The sequence below is a fragment of the Nanorana parkeri genome, unplaced genomic scaffold (genome assembly GCF_000935625.1).
Source record: "Nanorana parkeri isolate BGI_ZX_2015 unplaced genomic scaffold, ASM93562v1 scaffold124, whole genome shotgun sequence".
NCBI lineage: Eukaryota > Metazoa > Chordata > Amphibia > Anura > Dicroglossidae > Nanorana > Nanorana parkeri.
In genome coordinates this window covers 1107937-1117682 of record NW_017306392.1, presented here as the reverse complement: position 1 = coordinate 1117682, position 9746 = coordinate 1107937, and the positions used below count along the sequence as shown (strand labels likewise).

General features: G+C 40.2%; 1 protein-coding gene across 1 annotated transcript in view; it reads right to left on the bottom strand.

Moving 5' to 3' along the window:
- Positions 1 to 9746, bottom strand: part of LOC108784677 (C-X-C motif chemokine 10-like) — a 17685-nt gene that overhangs the window by 6399 nt on the left and 1540 nt on the right. Inside the window, exons 2-3 of the mRNA XM_018553547.1 lie at positions 4949 to 5066; positions 523 to 649 (exon numbers count right to left, since the gene is read on the bottom strand). Of these exons, the coding sequence (XP_018409049.1) occupies positions 523 to 649; positions 4949 to 5066 (245 nt within the window). The remainder of the gene's footprint in view (positions 1 to 522; positions 650 to 4948; positions 5067 to 9746) is intronic.

Below are 9746 nucleotides of genomic sequence, written 5' to 3'. Positions count from 1 at the left end.
GCCCGCCGCGCCGTGATTGGCTGTCTACCTTGCTGTCACACAGGGGCTTGTTATCTCCTGTGTGATAGCAATAAAGTTATGTGGGAAAAAAAATGACATTGATTTAAAAAAAAATTATTAAATAATGAAATAAAAAAATAAAAAGGTGATTAAAAAGTAAAGTAAAAAATAAGAAAATGTATTGTGGAACCTGGCCTTGGGGTGGCAGGTGGAGTAAATCCGACCCTGATGATGTCAGCAGTCCTTAGATTGCCACAGCCCAGGGTAGAGGAAGCTGCAGGAACTGGTCTCGCAGCCTGGAGGGACTAAGTATCAGGTGAGCATATCTGCTTTATTTGATTTCCCTAGACAAAATGAGCACTTAACTCTTGCAGCTTGGGGGTAGCTCCACTGCAAGGGTAAATTTTTTACATTCTCTGAGTTCTTCTCTGTATATTGATAGCCTTCAACGAAAATATTGCATGTATGACACTTGAACTGATCTCTTGAACTGAAATTTTTCACAGCCAAACAGTAACTTACACAACTTCCATCTTCTCACATCTGGAACTTTCTGGAAACATTTCAAGCTTCTTTATCTGCTTGACATCAACTGAATTGGAAAGGCGTCCAAGGCAGTGGCAGCGTCTTCTCCCTAGTGGTGACATCCCTAAAAAAAGAGAGCACAAGCCAGCATTAGATATAAGAAAATGTCATATGTACGATAACCTAATATGCATATTAAAGGAAAGTTGTAATGGTTTTTGGTCCAGTTAATTTTTTTTATGTTTGCGAGTTTTTAAACTGATGCTTTGTATGAGCAGAAGCTGCCTACTTTTAGGCTCCCTGTCTAGTTGAACTTCCCTACAGTCTGAACAGGTAAGCAGGGAGGGGGATGAGTCACTCCTGTGTGTGTAAGTGACATCTTGAGCTACTGAGTACTGTAATGAACTGGCTTTCTCTGTAAAGCAGATAAGAATAGACTGACAAATGTGAAAAGTAGATTGAAACTCAACCTGTTGGCTGGAAATTAAAATACTCATGTGTATTACTTCATATTACCTTTACAATAAACTAAATATTCAATATTTTTTAGTCATGACCATAATAAATAAAGAGAATATATGCAAATCCATTATATATGCTCAGTAATATGTAGATATCTGCATTGGTAAAATTAAGGCCAGCCGCATCAAGATACAGTCAACCTTAGATGGAATTCTAGTTAAAGTCTTCTTAGCTAGATAGGTAGAACATCTGTGTCTTGGTACAATGTGATTAGTATATGGTAACAGACCACCCACCCTTATCCTATCCTCTATTTTCAATGGGAAAAAGGAAATTTGAGAAGGGGCATATTTGCGTTGGCTCATTGAATCTCTATAGCATAGTACACACACTACTTTAACTAACCTAACATGCACATCAAAAGAAAGTAAAATATTCAGAAGTGTTCAGTGCTAACTAAATGCTTGGCTTGCCCTATTTTTTGCGTTTGCAGTGGAACGGTGCATTCGATCGCACTGCGGGCGGGGGGACGTGGAAGGGGTTGCCATTGAATACAATGCGCCACCATGCCCCCTCCCGCCCCAAATGCGGGGGGAAGTTTCTCAGCGATCGCGGTGCGTACCAGCAGTTACCGCTCTGGAACACACACGCTTTGGGTATGAACAAGCCCTAAACTGTGTACTGAACCTGTGTTTACATTTATATGTAGCAAGTATGCCCAGAACTGTTTAAACTTGTAGCAAAATCAGTCACCATTGTGCACATACCTTAAAATATATCCAAAGGCAAAACTGTATTTTTCAGTTTGGATAGGGTTAACCACTGTTAGTCTTTTTCCCTGTGTCTCATTGGGGAGATTTCCTTTAAGTTCCTGTCCTGTGGTCTCAGCAGGAAACTGGAGCATATCTGCCTAATGTGTGGGGAAATCTTATCTTAGACATTGGAAGATTTCCCCTCTATTCGTGTTCTAATGACAATTCAAAATGTGGAATTTACACTCATTTTCATTCATTGTTGATCAGGACAATTATAGAGAGAGACTATCTCCCTTAAAAGGACACACACAGCAGTAAATAGTAGATCAGTGTTTCTAAAAATATCTAAAAAAAAACTTTTGCCTTTAATTATACTTTAATATACAGAGGCATTTATATGTACTTTCTAGGCTCCTTTTTCATCATTTTACTATGTGGTAGTATGTATGTATTGTAATTTGTTTACTGGCTATTCTAATAGTGCTAATTGCAATGCATTCTGTTTTCTATAGGGGGCGCTATTGCTTCTCTTCTTTTCTGCCTAACCCTAGGGAACATTGCAAATAAGTCTCATGACTCACGGAGAAACTGTACATTAAATACAAGCAAAAATATTTAATCACTAGGGTTTCTAAGCCCATCCTGCTCAACGCTGCCTTGAATGAACATGCAACACTTAATTCCTGAGGGGACATAGTGCACATGAAATTAAACTGGAAGTATATTCAGTTGTTGCTCTTTGGTAGACATTATTAAAGAAAATCTATACTTTAACCAAAAAGTACCAAGTTTGTTGGTTTGCATGCATGGTGAGGACACTGTACATAGCTTTCACCTTGTTCATCTGCTAAAAAACCTAGCACTTCCAGGTTTTGTTGAACCTATGAAACTCTTCTATCCCTCTCAGAATGCAGGTGCATGATCAACCAAATGGCCAGTGGGTTTAGAACCCTGTGCAAGTTCTTATCTTACTTGCACTGCAATTTTTGGGGGCCTTGGACCCTTGGGCCTGCATGCTTCTTACTATGGCTGCTATCGAGCAAATATTCAACTTTGCCCTAAATGGGCAATATAAAGTTTTTCTTTAGAGCAATCCCGTCACATGTGCAGCTTAGTGCCAATGTTCTGGGTAATTAGGGAACTTTAGAGCAAAGTGCAATATTTAATCTGCTATCGGTTTCCCAATTATCAGGCACTTTCATAAATTTCAGACTCCAATGTACCTGCTTGGAGTCAGGAGCTCTTGACATTGCTCTGTTCCTTGAGACAGCATCACTAATCAGTTGAACATTAGGGTTCTTTTCCTTTAGAAAGTTCCCTTTTTTAACTTACACTGCATCCATGACCAGGCTATGGACATTAAGTGCCCCTTCACACTGAGCCTGCAACACAGGTGGATGAACTGGTGTGCACAGGCCCTAACATTTTTATATATCCTTAACAAGCAGTAAAAGAGCTTTACAACAAGCCCCTGCTGACATCTTTAGCTACACGTACTCTGAATTAATTAATTCTCAAAAATCTTCAAAGATCACTACAAAGAGTCACAATGCAGTATGTCTATGAAGGTTCTCATTCATCCAGGTCATGGTGTATCTGTAAAAAATAAGTCACCATATTTATTCCCAGAGAATTTTTGTAAAAGTCATTCTGAATTGAGAAAGCTGGTTGGATGTCCAGTGAAACGTCTTCAAGGAAAATACAGCAAGTCCAGTTGCCTTGACTTATTTTTTACAGATATAGTCACAATGAAGGTAACTGCTAAGGCAAATAGAAAACAATTTTTTTCTATGCGCCCTGTTCACATTAGAACACTGCGTGATGTGCTGTTTATTCCACAACGAACCAGATGACACTGCTGGTCACTGCAGCCCAATACACTGCAGTGCGGAGACTTGAATGAAGTCTAACTTTGTACACTCTCACCGCCCTGCAAAACGGACACCTTACTACACAGCAATACAGAACATTTTAGTGTGCAGCAAGTGTGAATGAGCTCTAAGGGCTTGTTCACACCGAATGCTGTGCGTTCCAGAGCAGTAGATGCTGGAACGCACCGCAATCGCTCACAAAACTTACCCCTGCGTTCTGGTCTGGGAGCGGGCGTGGCGGTGCATTGCATTCAATGGCACCGCTTCCACGCCCCCCGCCTGCAGTGTGATCGGACGCGTGGCAAAACTTTGCCTGCGTTCCGTTCCACTGCAATTGCAAAAAATGTAGCTTGCTCTATTTTCTGCATTTGCAGTGGAACGAAACGCAGACAAAGTTTTGCCACACGTCCGATCGTATTGCGGCTGCGGGCGGAGGGGCGTGGAAGCCCCAAAGGTTTCAGTGGTTATTAACATCTTAGAAACACCTGGTGTTTGTTTACACAGGTAGTCTGGCAGGCTGTCAAGATTCTGTTCTCCATTAAGGAGCTGAGATTTCAATGCCTCTCTTGTGAACTTTAAAGATGAATTTATCTACAATGCCTATGCCTATGGCTATAGTGGTGAGTTAGGACTTGATTTAAATAGTTTTTCCTGATTGCTCGGGATATGTAATTACTTTAGTCTGCATAGTTTGGGCACACGTTTACTCTAATACAGCTTAACTAAAAAGTACAATATTTAGTATAATTGGTCAAAACGTAAAGTGATATTAAAGTCAAAAGGTTTGTACGCTATTTTAAATGCTGATGAAATCACTTACAATTGATGCTGCTTCTTGATGTTTAAAAGTTTTAGTCTTCTGCAGAATTAGCTGGTCATGATATACTGTTTTAGGGTGGCTTCTTTCGTGCATACGGGTTACTATGGAGCCACCCTTCTGTGTGAAACACACAGGCAAAGCAAGATAGAAGTTATTAGATAGACAGTTGGTGGTAACTGCTCTCTCCCTTGTGATCTTGTACTCAACAGGAAGTTCAGAGCTGAGAGAGTTGAAGCCATGAAACATGATGACTGTAAGCGCTTGGGAAAAACTTTCAAGAAATACTTTGCTTGACAATGTATAATTGTTTGATCTGGATTCATTATTAAAAAAGTTTGTGAGTTTAATACTACTTTAAAGCCTGGGAACATTTCTAGGGGCAAATATTCACTTTTAGGACCTGTCCCTGGAATTCAGGCACAGTAATTAGTCTAGCTATTTACATACAGACAACCTAAATGCATGCAGTCAATAATCACAACTCTGTGTTTCCTAAATGATTCAATGTAACTTACCTTGCACACACTGAAGGATGAGCAGTGCGCCCAGGAGAGCAATTAGTATTTTGGTCATTTTGTAGGATGGATCTACAGCGATGTCAGATGCCCTTATAGTGACACAAGTAATACTGGTCTAACAATGGTAGCAGGGAGAGAATATTTATATGATCAGAATCCTCCCACTAGTACAGAAATCTCCCAGGGAAAGCCCCATAGAATGCCAGGCTGATTGAGACTTTCTTTCATTCATTAGTTCTCATTTTCTTGGAAGCAAGTATGTTTGTATTAAATGAGTTGTCTAGTTTGTGCAGAAAATATAGAGAGGCAGGGAAACATAGAAATAGGTGGTAGGATGCAAGTAAATGTTAAGAGAACTCTCAGGTTTATCACACATTGTAATCATTTTCTTTTCATTGTACTTAGGCTAGTGTTTAAACAGCCGGTGCCAATTAGTAACAGTCAGTGCTGGGTCAAGGCACCCAAAGCAAGGATCCCAAAAAGTGCCCCCCTCACCCAACTTTTTAAAATGGCACTACAAAAAAAAAAATGAGCACAAATGTAAAATATTTCCATGCAAAAGATTAAAAAGTGAAAGAGTTGATAAAAATAAATTAGGTGAAATTCACACTTAGGTGGTGCAGTACCATGCATGTTACTTCAATGCACGGTAAAAGACCTGAGTGCAATGCAGTACCATTTATTCGTAATGGCAGCCCAACCTACCCACGTTGCAGTGCACCACAGTGCACTACTTTACGTTGTGGTGCATTGTGTCAAGAAAAACTGTAGCAGGTCATTTTTCCTAGTCATTCTGAAGAGTTACCAGCTCATTTATATAGATACCATGCACTCCAGTTATAACTTTTTATGTATTCTGGCATTGGTCCACCTTGGCCTGATCTAAGTCATGCTTGAGCTATACTATTTCCTTAGACATGTGTTATCTATTGATATCTATTGCTATCCTCTATTAATTATTTATTGATAATAAGGCTAACTCTCATTTCTCAAAAGTTTTTTGTGTATTTGCAACCTATGGTTGAGAGATGTAGATGAGAGATTTTAACGCAAGACAAGTGCACAACTCAGAAGTGGTCAGGGGCAGGTTTTATTCTGTTGCAGTGTTACTTTAGAGAGGAGAGGGAGGAAATAATAAATGTGTTGCAATCTTATTGTAAATATATCTCATAATTTGTCTCACTTATCCTGTTTAGCGTTTCCTTGATGTGTAACAGAACTGGTAATAATAGATAGATCAATAGATAGATACGAAACATGACCTTCCACTGTGTTCAGATTGCAAACACAATCTGATGTAGAACCGTCCTGCATGTCTCAATGTTGGCCTTGTAGGGCTTGCAGGAGCTGCACATTGCATGACGCCACCTGTATATTGCAAAACAGGTGCACTATTTGCAAGGCCGCTGATAGGAAAGGTACAGGTAGTCTTCCCGTACCAGGTCCCATTGCGTCAGCAGTGGGACCTACCTACCTGTGGGTGGCAGCAGCTCCCTCTCCCAGCTCCATAGCAGCAGCTTTGCTTCAAACTCTGTCCTCTGCCTCCCAGCACTCCCTCCATAGAGGTCAGCAGTTCAGTCATTGCAGTCTTTGGTGTGGGCTCTGGTCAGGCAGGGCAGTGCAGTGTCCTCATGCTGTGGACCACATTTCCTGGCATGCCCTGCAGTGCACCCTGGGCTCAGAGGACAGAGCAAAGCCTGTTACTAGGTTAAGAGAACTTAGGCAACTAGGAGTTGATTAGCCAACTGCACTGCAACATTACTTGGCAATCCATACATGACGTGTACAGAGCAGAAGAAGAGTAAAGGGGGGCAAAAAGAGGAAAATTAAGGTCAAATAAATAATTTTAGCTGGAATGGCCACTGCTTACCCTGCTTAACTGTAGAATGTCTATATAGAGAGAGAGAGAGAGCCTTAATTTATTGTCACTGTCCAACCTGCTATGTAGCTGTTTTACTATGATGACTGAGACTAATGCTTCAGTCAATCTCTGCTGCCCTGTACATTGCTTGCAACACCCAACCCACATCTGATCATGCATACTCTAATAGCTTCCCCAATCCATTCATTACAGAGTCATATCATGGATGCATAAATCTGCCTGAACTGTGTCTGAATTCTGGGGCTTCTTAAACTGTTACATTATAAACTGGCACTGGTATTTGTTTCAGAGACCAATGTTGTACCCCAGGCCTGGATTTACCATTAGGACAGCAGGCCTATGTGATACATGTTGTGAAGTGTTCCATTGGATGCCTTCCAGCAAAATCACTGGTGCATTATGGGGTGAGATTTTTCTGGGAACTGCAGAAGACAGCAAACTTTCAGCAATTACAGGACACTAGAGAGGTCACCTCTTTCTATCTCACTTTTTTTTTGGGGGGGGGTCGCTGCGTGCCGGTTCTGGGCAAGGACCGCGACGCTGTGTGCACAGAGGAAGCTGGGTAGCTCCCAGCCTCTCTGCAGTGTTTGATGAGTCACCAGGCATGGGGAAGAAGGGTGCCTAAAGTTTATTGGGAGACACTGGGGAGGAGTATAAAGTGTATGGGTAGACACTGTGGGGGAACCATTTCAGGTAGGCTTTAGGGGGCCCCATGATTTCTAACAGTGGCCCTGACCGTTAGGGCTTCTCACATAGAAATTATTTTTAGGTTCATAGAGATTTGGGATCAGCTTGGTATATATAGACAGGCTTCTTTTGAATGTTGCACTAAGGGGTCTACTTATAACCAGTTCACAGAGCCATTCATCCTATGAATCTTTCTGAATGTTTGTTCTGTGGAAATTGACGCAAAAATGAAGGTTCATAGATATTAGGAATACACCGATACCAAGTACAGTACTCGGTACAAGTACAAGTACATGTACCGATACTTTTCCAGCTCCAAGACTAGACTAGAAAAAAATTCAAAAGTTAGGAGGCAGCTGTCATTTGTAAGGAACACACGGAGCTCCTGGGATTTGTACATCTCTGTTTTAATGTATGATTTTGTTTTTATGAATAAAGGGATGCACAGATACCAGTTTTGCAAGTACTAGTACTTGCCCAAGTTCTTACAAGTATGAGTACTGATACATTTTTGTTTATTGTCATGTGACAGTTTTTCTAAAACAATATCGACTAATGATTTCAGGACAGTGGTGGAGCGCCAGAGCCAGGTCCCAGCTGCAACCCTGGTAGTTCTCATGAAAATGCCAAGTATCGGCATTGGTACTCGAAAAGTATCGGTGCATCCCTATTAGATATCTTTTCAGGTCAAATTAATGTAATGTAATATTATGGCCACTAAATGGAACTGAGGAGTATAAGAAGTAAATACTTATTTCCTATGCTCCTCAGCTCCATCTAATGGCCAAAATAGTAGTCAGGGCCATGTCCTATAATAGCACAGTGCTACTTTCGGGGTCTTTTAAAAAAAATCAAACTATGATCCCATAGTAAATCTGTCCCGTCATTTAATTGCTCCTGTTTTAAATTGTGATGCTGTCTACAAAAATGACATTTGTATTCACACACGGGCCCACTGGTGTGCACTGTGCAATGTGTTGTTATTAAAAACTGAACGAATAGGACATAAGGCAAATTGCCTCATCTATACTCTGGGAGTGCAATGGGCAATGCTGCCCAATGCATATGGTGTGAATTAGCCCTTGTTGATGCACCTTTATGTATCTGACTGTTTTTGTATCCTTTTCTACTCTTTCTTTGAATAAAGAGCACGCAAAACAAGAACAAAAGATATCTAGTAAATACTGGCGTAAAAGGTGTGAATGATTATATAGAAATAAATTCTCTGTTTTAGCAAGGGAAATCCCAAAGTAGAATCTAAAGCTGATCAATTAGTTCAAATAACACAGTACTGTATGTATTTTATTTATTTATATAGTGCTGACTAATTAACTTCAGTGCTTCACTGAAAACATGACCTATTCTTATAAGTCCCTGCCACCAAGGTGTGTACATTGTATTGTTTCTACCACATATAAAGCAAAATGCTACAAACTATTTGGAGATGAAGCTATTTAACCTACCAGTGTGTATTTGGAAGAAAACCAGGTTATTTATAAGAAACCATCCACAACGGGACCAAATACCCCAAGGTAATAAGGCAAGGTTTAAGCATATTTTTAGTTAGAAATTTGAGCACCCTCAGCGAGTCACACAAACATAATTAGTATATACAAACTCCTAGGGTTCTGTTTGGAATCAATCTAAATTTTGGCAAAATGCTTACAGTACCATCTTTCGGCCGAAATTGCGGATCTTCCTTTGTTTTTCTCCTCCCCACTGGGCGCTGCTCTGTGTCCCCTCTAGCACAGCGCAGTGTCCAGCAGGGGCCAGGCTCTCCTCCTGCACTGCCCTGGACGGAGAGCGGTGTTGGGGCAGAGGCAGCTGTCAGCTAAGTAAAGTAAAAAAATTACAATATTTATTTAAAAAATAAATAAAATAAAGATAAAATATTAAAAAAAGTTTAGATAAAAACAAGTAAATATAAAATATTTTAAAAGTTTATTATTATTATTTTCGGTTTCAGCCTGATGTTTTTTGTTTTTTTTCCCGGTTACGGTTTCAAAACTTTATTTCGTTGCTCCTCTAGTTATAACGATATCCTACTCAAGCAATCACTTGAAATATGCAATTACAGGAATGTGGACTGAAAGGCTCATGTTCAATGGGTTTCTCCTATTGATTGTATTTATGGTGTTTCCCAACTTTATTGTTTCTGGAAATTCAGTAATTCCATTGTGGTACAAATGTTATAACTCCTCTCTTCCTGATTTATTAGCTAATTTT